Source organism: Myotis brandtii, unplaced genomic scaffold (assembly GCF_000412655.1).
Source record: "Myotis brandtii unplaced genomic scaffold, ASM41265v1 scaffold136, whole genome shotgun sequence".
Lineage (NCBI taxonomy): Eukaryota > Metazoa > Chordata > Mammalia > Chiroptera > Vespertilionidae > Myotis > Myotis brandtii.
The window spans coordinates 5,029,490-5,048,367 of NW_005354829.1; the positions used below are offsets into that span (position 1 = coordinate 5,029,490).

Here is an 18,878-nt window from a genome sequence, read left to right on the forward strand (position 1 = left end):
CATTTTTATTTCAATATAGGGTTTAAAAATATGTGTATACCTAAAAGAAAAGAATAATTCTTTAAAGCTCTTAATGTAAATTGTTAGGTTTCTTTCCAAAAATTAACAATCCTAATAGGTATAAAGAATGTCTATCTGTAAATATTTATTATAAGAAAGTCTGCTAATTTGATAGAAAAAATAGTTTCATATTTAAATCCTCATATACTCAATTACTAATGTTTTAAGGTATAGATACTGAATCTTCTCTTCTGCAAATTACCTACTCGTGCCCTCTGAATATTGTTATATTATGAGCTGAGTATTTTTCTTACTAATTTGCATAAGAGAGTTATAGTCTGACTTTACATGTCTCAGTTGATCTTATAATTATTAATTTTTTGACCATTCATTATACCATTAAGAATTTGATAATTCTTGGAATTTAATCTTAATTATGGTAAAAAGTGAGATTATAAAATGATCCCTCCACCCCAAAGACCATTTATTGAAAAATTCATCACTTTCTTCATTAATTTGTGAGGTTTCCTCTATTACAACAATCCTACACACCAGTTCCGTTTTGCTTGAACTCTCTGTTCTATTGATCTATTTCTGTACAACTACTTCCAGTCCACCTAAGTCATTGCTCTGCTAATCACACCATTTAGCCAGGACCTTATCAAGGCTGGAAACTGTATTGTCTCATATCACCAACTTAGCCATTTCTGCTTTCTATTTGTTTTGTTTCTATCCATCTTCCATCTGCTTCCACCTGCTTTCAAGGTAACCCTTTTTTAAGAAAACTGAAGCATGATCTTCAAGACTCTTACTTTCTATCTCTAGCTCTCACACCTTCAGCTAATATTTCCTAGTTTAATATTTCAATCACATTCATTAAACGCATTTGTACTGCATGGCCATGATTTTCTGGCAGTACACTAGGCTCTAGACCAGGGGTGGGCAAACTTTTTGACTCGAGGGCCGGAACAAAAGCATGGATGGAGTGTTTGTGTGAACTAATATAAATTCAAAGTAAACATCATTACATAAAAGGGTACGGTCTTTTTTTTTTTAGTTTTATTCATTTCAAACGGGCCGGATCCGGCCCACGGGCCGTAGTTTGCCCACGGCTGGACTACATGCAGCCCAGAGTAAACCAGCTAAGGGTCAGGGGTCAGCTTTGGGAGAGGGTAGGACCTGAGGACAGGTCACTGGCACCTTGTCGGCAGGTGGAGCAGCCCCTGGCCTCGTGGCACCTTCCTCACTGACCGCCACTCCCTTCTCCTGGGATGGCAGGCTCCTCGGGGGCTGGCTAGGCTCTAATAGATGAGGTGGGCAGACCTGGCTTCCTCCGAGAGGTCATGAGGGGTGACCTAGGGCAAGCATGTCACACTCGCGGCCGGCATGTTAATCAATAAAATATATTTTTTTAAAAAACCCAGAGAAAATAGTACTTAAAAAAGAAGACTAAAAAAAAAGATCACGTAAGGAGAAATCATTCCAGGCAGAAGGCAAAAACAAAGCTCTGCAGCTAGAAAGAGCCTGGCATGTTGCTCCATCCGTCTTTATATTACACTCATATAACGAAACTTCAGTCACAAGTGAAGCCAAATCTTTGCTTTCTTTGTGTAGAGAAAATTACTTAAAAGGGCAGAGGAAATTCGTTCTGTATTTTAGGGCACCAACTCAATTGAGCTGCACTGCCCTAGTCAATTTGCTTTCCTACTCTCTGAAACTGGCTGTTTCAAAACTTCTCTCTCCTTAAATCTCTCCATCAGCCAAACCTCTCACTCTCAACAAATGAACTCAATTCTTCAAGAGAATAATAGAAGCCATTAGATAGGAACTCTTTCTAAACTTCCCACTCCAAACCCACCATGGTATGTCCCTTTTAAAACAAAAGAGGGTTTCTTTTCTTACAGCTAGTTATCCCACTGTGCTCTTGAATTCCTCTCCTCCCAACCTCTCAGAAAAATTATTCTACACTTCTATCAGTAATATAAAGACCCCACCAAAAGGGTCTTTTTTGGTATATTTTAGTCACTTTTCCTAAATTTGCATTTTCTAACTCAATGAATTATTAGCAATTAAAATTATTTTGCTTTTAAAACATTTTTTTAAATTCCATAGTTCCAGTTTCTTTTCTATTCATCGGTATCATAAAAATTTATTTTGAACATGTGACTACATCTATAGGTAAGAAAAACAATGATCTAATCTTAATAATCTCTTCCTTTTTTGTCATACCCAAGACTTCAATAAGAAAAACTTACCATAAAAGCATAATTATGCAGATATCCCTTACAATTTTAGTTTAAAAAGTCACAAACCCAATACATCTATACTCAAATTAATATTTAAAGTCCAGAGGAACATTTCCATTGTAACAATTCTATTAAAAGTTCTGATAACTGGTGATATTAGAGGCAAATACAATTAGATAGTAGTTCACTTCTTAAAACAAACTACAACATACTATATGTCTGTGTGAAGCATAAACATTAACACTTTATGTCTGTGGATGCACACAATATATACACATATAGTTACTTTAAAGGTTCTATCAATGAATAACCATAAAGCTCCTTGGAATGAAAATGAAGCAAATGACAAGAAAAACACCTTCTTACCTGGTAGATATCAGAAAGACTGCTGCTCCCAGAATCACTAGTGATACTACATCCTGAGTGGCTAGAAGAAACGTGGGTCACCTGTGGGTGGAGGCTATCAGTAAGGTGTAGTTTTGTGAAATCTGCAGGAAGCTATGGAAGGAGCAGAAAAAACCAGAATTACAATTTGAATCAAGAATTCCAAAAAGAGATTTAAAAATGATATTATACTGTACATTATTTAGCCAAATATATTATTAAGAAAGATCCTTCATTTTTTAAAATTCAGAAATTACTGAAGATTGTCCTATTTACCAAAAATCACAAAAGAAAATTTGAAAGTTCATGGGCATTCAATGAACCTCAAATAATGCCAAATTCAACGTGTAAATAGGTGGGTGTGGTGATTAAGATGAAGTCAGGTAAGCATTTAATTCAATGAATTAAAATAAAAATGTCAAATTACACACCAAGAGCAAATCAGTCTGCTACTACTACTTCTACTACTACTACTACTACTACTTGTTAGCCATCACAAATGCAACTTTGTGACAAGAGACAGCTTAAATAAGAAAAAAAGACTGAAGGTTTTTTATATCCCCCAATAATATTTGAAGATTTAAAAAATGAAGCATCTTAGAATTGATGAAGTATATTATTATACAAGTAACTGCTAGTCTCTATGGAGAAGTCAGAAAAGAATGCTCTCAAAGAACTTAGAATTGAAAAAGTTATGGACAACATTTACTTATCTATACAAACACACATAAATATCAACTTTCTACTTGTTCATGTTTAAACCGTAAATAAATGTAACCTCTATTGAACAGATTCACTAAGCATCCCTCAAGTGCTTCCACCACTCTCCCATATAACTGAGAAAATGCATTGAAAACAAAAGCACTCATACATTTGCCTAATGAGCAAGTATTTATGGAGTCCTCTTCCTCTTACTATGTGCTAATCAGTGAATGAGACACTAAGAAAATACTGCCCTTAAGTATCTTGTGCTCTTATAAGTTATTACCAATTATTTTGAATTAACAAAAAAGATGCTATCTATGATACCACACTTATAATACTACTGGCCAAGAATACACATGGCATTTCAAAATATATGCTAACTTTAACATAAGGCAATCCTAATAACATTCTCTTTCCTGCCTGCATATTGGTCCTATTTAGCTGTTGAATAATAATAAATACATAAACTAATTGTCAAAATAAAATAACATTCCCTTCTTTTCCTTTGACTTCATCCCTTCTCCCCCTCAAAAATTAAAATGCCATTCCATAGTTTAGAATTAACCACACAAGGGAGATGATTCAGGTTTACAACAATGACCAGTGGGTTTGACACCTCCAAGTCCCAAACAAAGAGGCAAAATGTATTTACATTCCACAATCATTCAGACACGACCCAATAAGCAGATTAAGATAGTAACATTTAAGATAGTCTATACAGAGTATTTTTGAACTTCATGAGAGACAAGGTATCCAAAGGGAAGATTTAAATATGAATTTATTTGGGGACATATGATGACATGTCAAGTAAATGGATAAAAACATATGTTGGAGAAGCTCAGAGAAGTAAGACGTTTATTGAAATGTGTGAAATCATTACAAACATAATGTGTATCACTAAGAGTGTTTTTTTAAACAAATAATTAAAGGTGTTGTAAAATGTCAGATAAAGTTTAGGAGAATAACAATTTTCCTATAAGAAATAGATAGGCATATACCTCTAAATTAAGAATGTATATGTTTTATTCACAATGTGGGATAGTGAAATATTTGCAGGATTTCTACAGGAATATTCAAAAATAGAAATGTGCAGAGATGCATTAATGATTATGATTTTACATGTAGCTCAGTGATAAATATCAGATATTAAAACAATGTGTTCAAAGCTAGGATAAAAAGCCTACATTGTTCTACCTACATTTGCATTTAATCCAGTCACTCACTGCAGAAGGCAACTGGGGAACATTACTCAACGGCTCAATGATTTTAAAAGGCATCAATCGATACATGCAATTACAGACCACAAAAATGCTTTCTACTGATTATCTTTTATAGACATGAGTCAGGTAGACATGTGTATGTAGTATGATTTTTAAAAATTAACTTAAATATATCAAATGAAGATGTAACTATCTAATGAATTTTCAGTCACTAAATAAGTATTTATTCAAGTCTCATAGGACTCTTCTGTTAAGTATCCATCAGCCAGTCATCTTTCCTAAGAATTCCCTCTGTGAAAGGCAATAGCAGTTACAAGAACTCTAAATCTAACAGAGGGACATGGGTCCAGCCTTTATATAGACCACAATCTACTTCTCTATGCCTATTTCCAACCACAAATACCAGAATTACATAGCTATGTTAAGCTAAGAACCGTAAAGACTGTTAAAAAGAAAAGAAGAAATATTTTCATTGTTAAGATTTCAATTCTAATATTATAAATACTTACTGAGTACCTATGTCAGACACTTCGTTAAGAACAGGGAATATCAAGGTGAATAAGGCATCCCCAATTCCAAATGTGATTTCTACTATCCAAAAAGTCATTGAAATAGGTTTTATGCACAAGAGAATAAAATAAATCCATATTTCAAACATGGATTTTATTTCCCCAACACCTCCTATGTTCTTTGAAATGATGCAACATTAAACTTGAGTAAACAGATGTTATGTTTACAAAAGCTTAAAATATTTCCCATACATTGGGATAACAGTATCACGATTAAATTTTGTTGACAGTACACATCAGCCAAGTTACTGAATGGGGGAAAGTTGGAAGTTGTTTCCATTAGAGAAAAGAGCCTGAAATGCACTGACTTGGCCCAGCCACAACACTAATAGAAAAGAGACAGCGCCCATGCCTAGGAGAAATGGGTCCAAGAGGCAAATGAGCTACATAGGGACTGGGAGTCAGGGGCAAACGCTAGCACAGGCACCCATGTTTAAACCTGAGGGCAACAGGGTAACAGAACCTAGGGAGGCAGTAACTGACGGTCTGAGTAAAATATACCAAAAAGGGGGGGGGGGCACAACATGCCAACGACAATACGACTTACCTATACCCAACTTTTCTAGGCTTGACCCAGTGCCTATTTAAATTACTAGCAGTATGATATCAAATTTCAGATTAAAATGGGGCTCTAGTCTGATAATGAATTATCAGACTCTAGATACCATTTATAAGAATAAATTTGTGAAAATTTTTTTAAAACTGGTACTATATATAGCAATTACCTAAATCATATTAAATAATAATTAAATAATTAAAGGGAAAATTAAAACATTTAAAAAAATATATGTTTTTATTGACTTCAGAGAGGCAGGAAGAGAGAGACAGGAACATCGAAGATGAGAGAGAATCATCTATCAGCTGCTTTCTGCAAGCCCCCTATTTGGGGATCAAGGTTTCCACATGTGCTGACCAGGAATTGAACCGTGACCTCCTGGTTCATAGGTGGATGGTCAACCACTGAGACACACTGGGTGGGCCATTTTATACATTTTTTATCTTAACATCAATATATTTCACAGCCAAGAGATCTTATATTTTTTATTTAAATATTTTCATTCTAAAATTTGATTAAATTTTTCCTGGATAAAGCAACCTAGGTTTGAAAAATACAGTACTTGTGAATCACAACTATAATAAACTACTGTTAGACAAATGACTAAATCATAGTTTAACCATAAACATTACTAACTACATAACAAACAACAGTAATATTTAAATCAGATTCTTAAATGCATAAAGTTATCTAAAACTTAAAATTAATCATAGTTTTGTAAATCTGGGTACTAATTATACAATATCTTGTTTTGCTGTCTTTTGGGGGAGAAACAGGGATGCTACAACAATTAGATTTAAAGAAGTACTACACAAAAAATGTAAGTCTCATATATGAACAGGCATTTGATAATCTTTGATTTATTAATTAATGATTGGCATTTATAAAGTTACTAGCTAATCAATAAACTCTATTTTTGAACAGAAGTACAATGAGTGTGAATGCCTTGATGTTTCTGATACCACTAAGTAAATACTCTGTTGAATTGGTAAAATTCCTCAGGTGGTAATAATGTAGTAAAAATGAGCGAGGCTTCCCTTCTTCCCCCAAAGATTTTATGGTCATGTTTTCAAGCTCAATGAGGAAGAGTCAGTATATTATTGGACATGTAATAGAAATGTAAGTTTCATGTTCTATAGTGCATCATTATCACAATGCTGAAAAATGCAATAGTTAGAAATCAAAACAAAAAAATACTGCCACCATCAGTTGAAATTTACGGTATTTAACTGAAAATTTTCTCAACTAACCTTAGAATCACTTTATTTCAAGAAACAGTTACAACAAAACACACGAGGTTTTGGAATCTATCCAAATCATCCCTGGCAGTTCACACTGATGAACACTACCTAAGGTAAATTAAATACCACACTTAGTGTCTAAAAACTAAGAATTTACCCAAATGAACACTATTTTCCCCATATCATCACTGGAGTTTTGTGAGTGTTCTTTATGCTCATGTTTTCAAGCTCTGCAAGAAATTTCTTATTTTTCTTTGAGGTGTTAGTGAAAATACAGTCTCCTACATTTTCCATTCATTCATCATTTACTGAAAACCTGTGTTGTGAGGATTAAATGAATGACTGAGCCTAAGCACTTGGAGTAGGGCCTGGCACACAGGAATCACCACAAAAGTGTGTTAGCTATAAATTATCATTTGCTAGACTCTGTGTAAGACACTGCTCCTTTCCAGCTCTAGAATTCCTGTAGCTGGAATCTCAGACTAGATGCCAGTGGGTTATTGAGTTACTCCCAGAAAGGAGTTTAGACCAAAGTCACCCAGCCACAGACACTACTCTCTTTCCCATTTCAGAACTCGTTATATTTTAAAAGTAGTTCACATTTTCTTTCTCTCTGAGTGTACACACACACAGACATACACACACACACATACATACACACACATACACACACACACTTTTGCTTTTACTACTGATCTTTGTAGATACTACTAGTTCTGACACTGAGCTGTTCCTACATACAGCTTGAAAAGGCAGGACTATTATTTAGTGGCTCATTTAAAAAACCATTTTATATATAATACTAGAGGCCTGGTGAGCGGGCCTAAGCCGTCAGTCGGATATCCTTAGTGCTGCTGTGGAGGCGGGGGAGGCTCCTGCCAGTGCCTCGAAAGACATACACCTCATTTTGGACATATATGGAGTTATCTTCTGGCCAACTTCCTCCTAAGTCAAGTTAACCTTGAGCAAGTTAATTAACTTTTCTGCACCTTAGTTTCTTCTGTAAAATAAATATAATACAATGACCAAATGATTATTTGCATATTAGCCCTTTATTACATAGGATAGTCAACCTTTATTTCTTTAAATCATATTTCTTTACGAACACCAAAGTAAACATTTGGACTCCTGAATACTATTCATCAGAACTAATGTATGTTTCCCTTATACCTTCTTAAGATATGCTCTAGATCAAATACTCATCCTTGAGGACTGCATTCATCAGTGTTCCATAAAGCAAAGAGAAAGATTTTGCACTACATACAATTTTTTTTTGTGTATAAATATATATATAAAGGCAAGAAACAAAGTTTTGCCAAGTGTCATGAGATAACTTAATAAACTGAGAAATCTAATAATATTTCTCATTAAAATTCATGTAGACATTTAAAAATGTTGATATGACTAAGCTTTACAGAAATGGTTTTACAAAAGTTTGCTTTATATCTACTAAAGAAACCTGCCCAAAATTAACAATTTTTGTAAGAATTTAACACTTTCCCAGCTTCCTGCCAGCCTCGAAAGACATACACCTCATTTTGGACATATATGGAGTTATCTTCTGGCCAACTTCCTCCTAAGTCAAATTAACCTTGAGCAAGTTAATTAACTTTTCTGCACCTTAGTTTCTTCTGTAAAATAAATATAACATAATACAATGACCAAATGATTAATCATTATAACCTATAGAAATGACCTTACAGATGACTCTTCTTTTTCATTCCCTGTCATTTGTCCAGTCATCTTATGTCAAATCTTTTTCAAATTCAATATGGAGAAAAAAAAAACACACACCTAACTTATTTTATTTATTTACTTATTTTTGTTAATCCTCACCCAAAGACAGTTTTTCCATTGATTTTTAGAGAGAGTAGAAGGGAGGAGGAGAGACAGAAAGAAACATCGATGTGGGAGAGACACATTGATTGGTTACCGGAATCGAACCCACAACCCTCAGTCCAAGGGCCGACACTCTAACCACTGAGCCAAATCAACTAGGGCAAAAACTAACTTATTTTTGACACTGTCATACCTAACACTATATTTATATCAGTTTATTTAAATACATCGCTCCCAAAAGTTTATATATATTTAAATGAATCATATATTTATATGGAGGAGCTCATTGCTTAAAAGACTGTACTAAATATCCAAAGTAAACAACCTCATTGTCATGATATGCTCAGAATGCAATTTCTTTGGTAAATTTGAAATTTTCATAGCTAAGAAAACTCTCAAAGTGGTAACACCTTGGGGAGTTTGTGCTTTTGTGTGCTTTTGTGTATCATGTTTTACTGCAAAAGCTTCCAAAATAGTCATGTACTAGGCCCAGGCACATGCTGCCAGCTAGGTGTGGTTTAACCACAGCTGTTTAGTCTAGCCACCCTGGGCACACCTGCTGTTGGAGGACAGTCTGAACAGCAACATCCCTGTGCAGGTGGAAAGTGCAAGTGTGAGCACGCTTCACTTCAAAAATCCTCTGCTACTTTCGTACGTTAAAAATAATGTTTTAGCCCGGCCAGCATGGCTCAGTGGTTGAGCATCGACCTATGAACTGGGAGGTCATGGTTCCATACCCAGTCTGGGCATATGCCCGGGTTGCAGGATCAATCCCCAATGTGGGTGGGGTGTGCAAGAGGCAGCTGATCAATGATTTTTCTCATCGTTGATGTTTCTATCTCTCCCTCTCCCTTCCTCTCTGAAATCAATAAAAATATATGTTTTAAAAAATATCTTAGATGGAGCTGTAACAGAGATGATTTGATACTAAGATATAGCTCATCTACATGAATTTGGCACAGGGCTTTCTGTCCAAACATAGTCCGTTTTATGTGTTAGAAATAGCTACTGCAATGTGGTAGTGACCTCGCCTTCTCCCCAGGGCAAAAAGGTCACCCTCATGGTATTTTTTTAGGGTTAGTAACAAATAAATCAATCAAACTTTATTGGCTACTAGGTGTGGTTTAATGGCTATGGTTAGACAAATTATAATGCATCTAAAATTTAATTCCAACATTTACGAAATGGGGATATTTTGAATAGAACACCCAAATCTCCTGTTGAGAAAAATACACAATCAAAACTAATAAATACATTTACGAAATGGGGATATTTGAATATACATAGAACACCCAAGTCTCCTGTTGAGAAAAATACACAATCAAAACTAATAAATTGATTGAAAGGCTATCAGTTAAAAACTTGATGTTTTCAAGAAAGTAGTGTTAGAAGGCCTTTTCTATTGGATGTTGAAAGAAAGCACTGACTAGAAGGAAACCAACACCAATGTTACTTAAAACAGAAAAGTAGAATCATTTAGTATGATGAGAAAATGTATGATCTGATTTAAGTACCATATATTCCAAAATGTAAGGATATGACCAATTTTTCTCAAAGAGAAGGACATATGATCACCTGTATACGTTACTATGTGCCAGGCCCTGTTCTAAGCACCTGAGGACATATTAGCTCATTTAATTCTTATAACAATCGTATCAAATAAGTACTATTATGACCATTTTGGATAGGAGGGAAGTAAGACACAGAAAAGTTAAGCGATTTGCATGGAGACCGTGCAGCGAAAAGGTGGCAGCGCTAGATTCCAGCCCTGGATGTCTGGCTCCAAAACACACACACTTAAGCATGCAATTGTAACACATTTACTAACCTATTAGTTTACTTGAAGTCTCATGGGTATTGATGAAATGATCAAATGGCTGCTTATATCAATGTATTAATAAAGCTGCTTACACAAATTTCAAATATTAATTTAATAAAACAAATTTATTAAAACTTTATAATCCGAATCACCAACATCAATGAGTTTGACGTCATGAAGCCACTTTTAGGGGCATCCATGAGTGTTCATTCTTTCTCAATTATTAGAGATACATCATTTTTTTGAATTGATATATGATACCATGCAACATCAGTAAAGTCAATTTTGCATCTGTCTTGCAGGGTCTTTACAAAATCACTTACTATTTACTTTATGAACTAATCCTTGAAAAGTTACAGCAATATCCTGTGCTGGCAATGTTGAGGTCACATATCCAGGAAGCATTATTAAATCTGTGGAAACCGTAAAACTTCTTTAACCTCTTTATACCCATTCCATCATGTGACCCTATAAGCATTCCAAGCTAGCACTGCTTGAGGTCATTTCTGCTTTATGTTCCTTATTGTGCAGAGTATTTTTTTTTGTTAAAATAAAAAGATAAATTATGCACACACATATTCGAAGTTAGTTACAATATAAACTAATCCACTAATTTTATCACCCCACAAAAAGACACCTGGCATAGTGAGAGCAGTTTTATAATTAAATATCGGAACCACTGAAAGTTTGTCATCTGAAAAACAGTTGTATTTTTTCAAAATAAAAATGTTTACGTGGAACCTAAAATAAAACAAACTTTATATAATTTTCCACAGAAATACTGAGGTTGTTGATTAATGATCATGTACACATGGCCAAATGAAATGTCCTGTTGCCTGTTAAGAAACACAGTTTTATGATGGTTTTCAAGTGACAGCTACTCCATCTCACCCCAAACACACACAGCACATAATCCCTTTTTCCTTTTCAATTTATTTGCAACCATCAATAACCACTGATCTGAAAAGCACACATTTCTCCAAGGGATTCCAAAAAAATTCTGAATCAGTCAGTCCAAGAAGTTTTCAATAAAATACATGGCAACTGTTGGCACTGAGTCAGGTAATTTAAAAATCATCTTCTGGATAGCATTTCAACCTATTTAAATTCTAAATTCTTTTGTGCATGTTCTCTATATGTTAGTAATAATTACCGCCATTATTTGGGGGACAAGTACCACTAGTATGTAATAAGCAATGTGCTGAATATTTGACATCTGCTTGTTCTACTACTTATAGAGAGCCCAAATGCTGCACCTAACCGCTGAAGAAATGGAAACTCAAACAGCTGGCTCCAAAATCTACCCCCTTTTTACTTTGCACCCTGACTCTAGATATTTATTGCCTGGGGTTATATTCTAACCCAATCTGTGCACATGTCTTCTCCCTTATTTCAACAGTATGTACTTTAAAGAAACATCATACTAATATAGAGTAGCTTCATTTCCAAATGCAAAAATGGACACCATAAATATATTTTTTTTAGCAAAATTTGTGATACTAAAATCTGAGTTGTCAGTCTCTTGCTTTCCATGACCAAGTGGGATTGGTGCTATGATGTAGCTGTCCCTGGGGAGTGAGGGGAGTTACTGGCAATACCAGAAGACAGTTCTATGACTAATTAGACAACAACTTTGATGAGCTCCAAAGGGACTGTGCTCAGGGGAATATGGAGTTAGGGAAATAAGTGGTTAAAGTCAAAGAAAAAAAGATTCCTATGGGATCCATGGAGGATCCGAAGCTGTTTTTTTGTTTTGTTTTGTTTTTAATAAAAAATAAACAGTTGGTTTGGGAAGAAAGCCTCACACGGAATTAAAAACATTAACCAGAAGTACTTTTGAATTCTTTAAAAATTATAAAAGCTACCTTACGCCTGAAGGCAAATATACCTAAGTCTCTATACAATAAAATACCACAAAATGGAGGAGACTGGCTAGCTCTTCACCAATGTCTTCTTCTGCCATGGAACAGGGCTGGACTACATTTCCCAGTCTCCCTTACTGTTACATACTTTCTATATAATAAAAGTCTAATATGCAAATCGACCAAATGGAGGAACGGGCAGAATGACAGGTTGCTATGATGCACACTGACCACCAGGGGCAGACGCTCAACACAGGAGCTTCCCCCAGCCCACAGTCCCCAGGCCAACCAAGGTGGGTGCCAGCGGGTCCTTATCCCCCCCCATCCCAGGTCGCCCCACAGATCGGCTCTGATTGCCCACCAGGCCTAGGGACCCTACCCGTGCATGAATTTCATGCACCAGGCCTCTAGTGCCAATATAATTGAGCTCAAGGCTTTTGGGGTGTGAACACAGAAGTGACATATGCCATTTCCACACCTCATTAATGAAAAGCTTCCAACAAGACCTGCTATGGCCTATCTCCTATTATCGAGACAGTCTCGTTGGAAGACAACAGAGCTTCGCATTGAACGTTAGGGAGCTGAGCCACAAAATGGAGAGGCCCAGATCCCCGAAACACTGTCCACTAAGTGATCGAGTGCTAGTTTTGGATTTTATGCAAAAAAGATATAAACTTCTATTGTGTTTGAAGAATTATGTATTTGTGTGTGTGTTTTTTTTGTTTGATACAACAGCTAGCATTATCTTAACTCATGCAATTACTGTAATAACTTCTGTGATCTATTTGTGAAAAACTTTCCATAGTGAAATTCTAAATTGCTTGGGGAAAGGTAGGTAGGATTCAGATAACATCCCTGACCTCATGGTACTGTGTGCAATTTGGATAATAAGCATTAGAGTCTTTTACTTATTCAAGCAGACAAATATAGCAGTAAGAGAAACTCCCTGCCCTCATGAATCTTATAACTAGTGGTGGAGACAAATAATAAAAGGATAATAAAGAAAACAGTCAAATAGTGATATGTACTTCATTGGACAAGGATTAAAAAAGACCGTTGTGATCTAAGATGTGATATTGAGATGAGAAAATTGTTTTTATATTCTCACTTATTTTCTAAAGGGATAGTTCTAATCATACCATATTTACTGGACACACACACACATCTTATATATATATACACACATACATGCATATAAGTTATATGTATATACACACATACTTTACATATAACATATATGACATTTCATATATTTATAAAGCATATGTTATATTTATCTGTGTAAAATTGAGGTATGTCTAGTATATCACTAAGCCAAAGGAATATAATTACTAAACATCTTATGAACCAAAGAGTAGTATAAAATATATTCAAAGTTGTTCAGTGCCCTGTGAGTTGAAAAGCCCTAATATTCATTCAAATTTCAAGATACAAATATTATATGATGAAAATATAAGGCTTCCAAATAATTTTTGTTCTCAAAAAGTATTGCTTAGTAGGTTAAATATAAAACTAAGTGTAGAAGCCACCTAACTTAGTCAACTGATTTTGAGTACTGAAACATTCATTGAATAGACTGACTGCTTGAGAAAACAAAAAAACAGAAAACTTCTATTGAAATTTATGCTGTTTTCTTTTTAAAAATATGAATTAATGAAACTTAATTTCCCTAGGAGGAAGCTTGAATATACTAAAATCCTTGATTTCATAGACTTTATGTCTTAGCATTTGTGTGTGACAGTACAAAGTTGGGGTGGGGAGGGAGAGAGCATTAAACAGATAATAATATATCACACAGAGATAAGTCATTTGAAAAGTAATAAAGTAGAATATGGGATATAGAGAGTAGACAGTCTCACTGCTAAGCTAACATTTAAATAAAGACTTCAAAGGAGTGAATGGCTGAACTCTGCAGATACATAGTGGGGAAATAGGCATTTCATATGCAAGGACATCAAGAGCAAAAGCCAACGATTAGGGGTGGCCTTGGCATGTTTTGGAAATAGCTAGGAGGTCAGCACAAGCTCTGGGAAGACCAGAAGGAATGAGGACAGAGAGATATTCTACGGTGAAATCATGGAGGAAGGTTGTGGTAATGACTCTGGACTTCATTCTGAATGAGACAGGAAGTCATTTGGATGGGTTTGAGCATTAACAATGCATGTATCATGAATTTAAAACATTTTTTTCTAAAATTTTTAAATATGAATATATATTACTTTTTTGATAAACATTTAGAGTAATTCCACATAACTTAAACAGAAAATGATGTTTATTACATCTTGTATCAAGACACTGTCAACTGGATATCATAGCTTGTCTTGATGGATGTACCATGGGTATGACTCAACTGTGAAGCTGTGTCTATTCTAAGTTATCATTTATGGGTACATTGGCTATATAGCTTTATTTACTGAAAATCTCACACTAATCCTCTTCTATATGACACACACACACACACACACACACACACACACACACACACACGAAACTACCTGAATTCTAAGACATCTCAGATCCCATCTCTAATGGTCCATTTCTAGATTTATTAAAACACTACCACAACATCTACTTTTCTCGTGATGAGTATTACAACTAAGACAATAATCTTCAAATCAAAATATAAATATATGTTATCCCTTTTAAGTTACTAACAAAAATAATAGCTATTAATTTTATGTGTCTAGCATATCATTTTTTCCTTTTACTTCAATGATAAAGATATTCATTTTAACATTTATTTCCAAGGATTTAAAAGATCATTTAATTTAGCGTTTACTTTCAAGGGCTTTCTTTGTCAACCCTGGCACACCAGATAACTTCATCGCTTTAGCTTGTCTGGAGGGTATTTGGGAGAATTGACCAAACATTTGTGGTGCATCACTCACTGCCCAGGGCCAGCAGGAAATATACTGCGTAAATTGCAAGAAGTCTTATACATTTTTCTTTTTCCTTCACCTTTCCTTTTTGTTTGTTTGTTTTGTTTAGACTGGTAAACCTTAGACACTGCATCATCAAATGAAAGCTTGAATTACTAAGACACAATCAAGCACACATTACCTCATAAGAAGACTCCTTCCTAATACCCTTACTTCTGCCAATGCTCCAGCATTTTTCATGACCTTCTCAGTCATCTGCAAAGATTTATTTACATAATCATTGAGCAACTCTCTTAGAAAGCACGTTCTTCCTAAAGTTACACCAATATTTAGTATCCTATCACTCTATTAAGCTTTTACTTTCCTCAAATGCCAACTATTTTTTCTGAACTTTTCTGTTAAGTGCATATGTGTATGCGTATTAATTACATAGGTTAAATCGGGGTAATAGAATAGCATTAATATACACTTAGGGAATGTTATGACTGGTTTAATATAACCTGTGGTGTCATTTAGTGTGTGCCTGTGCAAATGTGTGCACACACACATGCTCTAATAACTTGGAAACGTCTTTTGATATAAACAGTTTAAATGCCATAACCTAGAAGTTACATAGCTTCAACTCACCTTCAGCAAAAGTGAGAACTTATAAAATTAACGAAGCTCACATTACAGGTGAGAACACTGTAATATGGGATTGGCAAAGATTATTCCACTTCACTCTTATGCTACCGGACTACCCTGTCTTGCTCCTGTAAGACTACTATATTTCCAAAATATAAAAATTCCATCTACCTAAAGTCCCATAAAGGTGATTAGTTATCTGTCACTGATTCCTACAATACTTTAGCACGTAATTAGTTTTGGCTCCTATGAGTAATGTGTGTGCCTAACCAAATTCCCAAGGAACAAGGAGTTAGATTATAGAAATACTTAAGTTATTACAGATTGGTAATTTATTAAGTATCTTAACAAAATGAATACTTATTCTGACCAAGTACCTAACCAAAGATAAGCATTAGGAGGTCAGAGTTTATAATATGAAATTATAGTAAGAACACATGGCTAGTTCCAAGCTGTGTGAATCAAGAAAATCATTTTAATTTGTTGCAGCTCAATTTCCTCACCAGTGTAAAATAGTCATAATAAGGTCAGTCCTACTAACCTTATCACAACATAGTTGTATGAATGGAGGACAAGCCCTAGCTGGTTTTGCTCAATGGATAGAGCATCGACCTGCGGGCTGAAGGGTCCCAGGTTCGATTCTGGCCAAGGGCACATGCCTGGGTTGAGAGCTCGATCCCCAGAGGGGGGCGTGCAGGAGGCAGCCAATCAATGATTCTCTCTCATCATTGATGTTTCTCTCTCTCTCTCTCTCTCTCTCTCTCTCTCTCTCTCTCCTCTCCCTCCCTCTCTAAAATCAATAAAATATATTTAAAAAAAGAATGGAGGACAAATGTGAAAGAAATCTAGTAATATAAAGCATTATACAAATGCAAGTTTTTATATAAAAGTACAATGAGAGATTTTTAGAAATTCATTCAGCATAATCTCCTCATTTCACAGTTTTGGGAACTTAAGTGCAGAAAGGTGAACTAGCTATGGCACTGCTAAAACTAGAATCCAGAATCCTTTATGAAATGGAAAAAATTAACTTGAATAGTTTCCAAACTTAAAATGTAAATTATAGCATTAATATTTTAAACAACTATTCTGAAAAAAAAAAAAAAAACAACTTAAAGGGAAACTTGGATTTCAATGTAACTTTAAATTATCACTCAGAATTCTTTAGTAATGGTTTATTATATTGTATAAACCAAAATTAACACAGGATTAATTTTAACCTCAATTTCATGATACATGTACAGTAAGATAATGATTGCTGTTAGAAAAGCGTATCACTCTCAAAATGCTGGACGGTCAAGTTCTCATGGAAGGACACACACAAGTACCTTTACCTAGTTTATGGCATTGAATTACACTGAAGGATATAAAAAAGATAGTTTGCTCTTCAATATAATCCATATTAATATTCTTTCTAAACAGAATGTCTCAATGTCTAAAACTTCGTATCATCCAAAATTCCAAAGCAGCTCACACCAGAAAGTTTGCTGCTTAATAATAGCCATTTCCATATTTTAAATGTTAAAGAATTTCATGACTCATTATAATAAAATTCTGATAGTTAACAATGTTAATCCTAATGTAAATATTCAATGGTTGATGTCCAAGGCTCCTTACTGCCTTCAGTCTTTATAACATATTCAGTGTCATCTAAGTTTACCTAGCCATGGGGGGTAAGGGGGATCGTCCCACGGTGAAACAATTATTTACTAACTCTGACTTAATGACATTTGCCTATATCTGTATTTTTAAACTTTTTATTGACTTAGCTCTCACACATTCATGACTTTAACACATCCTAGATATTCCAGATAGAGTACTGAATCCAACAGATGAGTTCCCTACTGTTATAAGCCTTACAGCTCAACGGGGAGAGACATAATAAATAAGCAGTAAAAACATGAACAACAAGAACAAAAATATAATAATAAATGCTAAGTGGAGAATTTAAATAATATGGTGCAATAGAACTCCCTGAGTGGCTACTTTGGACTAACCAGCCAGGAGACCTTCCTATCCCTGGGATCTGAGAGTCAAGGAGCCAGTCAGATTAAGATCACAGGAGACTGAGTTTGGTCAAAAGAAACAACTACAGGAAAGACTTCAGACCTTGGTCTCTTAAATAAACAAAAGGAAGGCCACGGCAGCTGAAGAAGAACAGATAAAAAGAAAAGTTGTACAAGGTGAGGTAAGAAGAGCAAGTCTGAGCTATTTCACACATAGCTTTGTAGGGAGGGTAGGTTTTACTCCACCTCAATGGAGAATTACTGAAGAGTTTTAAAAGCACAGATATGACATAGTCCAAGTCACATTTTCTAAGATAAGTCAGGCTGCTTTGTGAAGAATGGTGTGAAAGGCAAGTTTAGAAATAAGTGGAATACTGCGAGTCAATTGGGATAGTCCAAGTGAGTACATGATGGTAGCCTGGGCCAGGGTGGTAATAATGGAGATTGAGAGAAGATCATGAACTCATGATAAGGAGGGTAGAACAAATAAGATTTGCTGAAGAATATGGCATTTGGGTCAACCTGAAGAACCAAAGATAACTCATAGGTTTTGGGTTTCAATATCTGAATAGATGGTAATGCCAATTATGATAGACAAGGAAGACTGGAGAACCCTAAGAGTTTGTTGCCTGCTTGGTTGGTTGGGTTTATTTCTTTGGTGATGGCTGGAAGAACACTCAGGAGTTATATTTTGGCCATGTGAAATCTGAAGTGACAATATCCACATCAACATATGTAGTGGGCAGTGAATAAACATACAGTCTTGAATCCTATAAAATAAAAGCCTAATATGCAAATTGTCCCCTCGACCGGGAGTTTGACCAGGGAGCAGGGCTGGCCCGCCAATCGCCTGTGGCCACTTCCCCCGGCTGGCCCCGCCCCAGCTGGCAGCCTAGGAAGGGTGCCCCAGTCAGCAGCTGGCAGCCAC

At 35.3% G+C, this 18,878-nt stretch overlaps 1 protein-coding gene across 13 annotated transcripts in view; it reads right to left on the reverse strand.

Annotated features, from left to right (window-relative positions):
• The window catches only part of RAPGEF2 (Rap guanine nucleotide exchange factor (GEF) 2), a 247,394-nt gene that overhangs the window by 50,855 nt on the left and 177,661 nt on the right, over positions 1-18,878 (reverse strand). For all 13 annotated transcript variants that reach the window (XR_001360971.1, XM_014534998.1, XM_014534999.1 and 10 more), the window contains one exon: positions 2,613-2,744. Coding sequence is in view for 12 of the 13 variants with exons in the window: in XM_014534998.1 (XP_014390484.1) it covers positions 2,613-2,744 (132 nt within the window). In the remaining variant the exon portion in view is untranslated. The remainder of the gene's footprint in view (positions 1-2,612; positions 2,745-18,878) is intronic.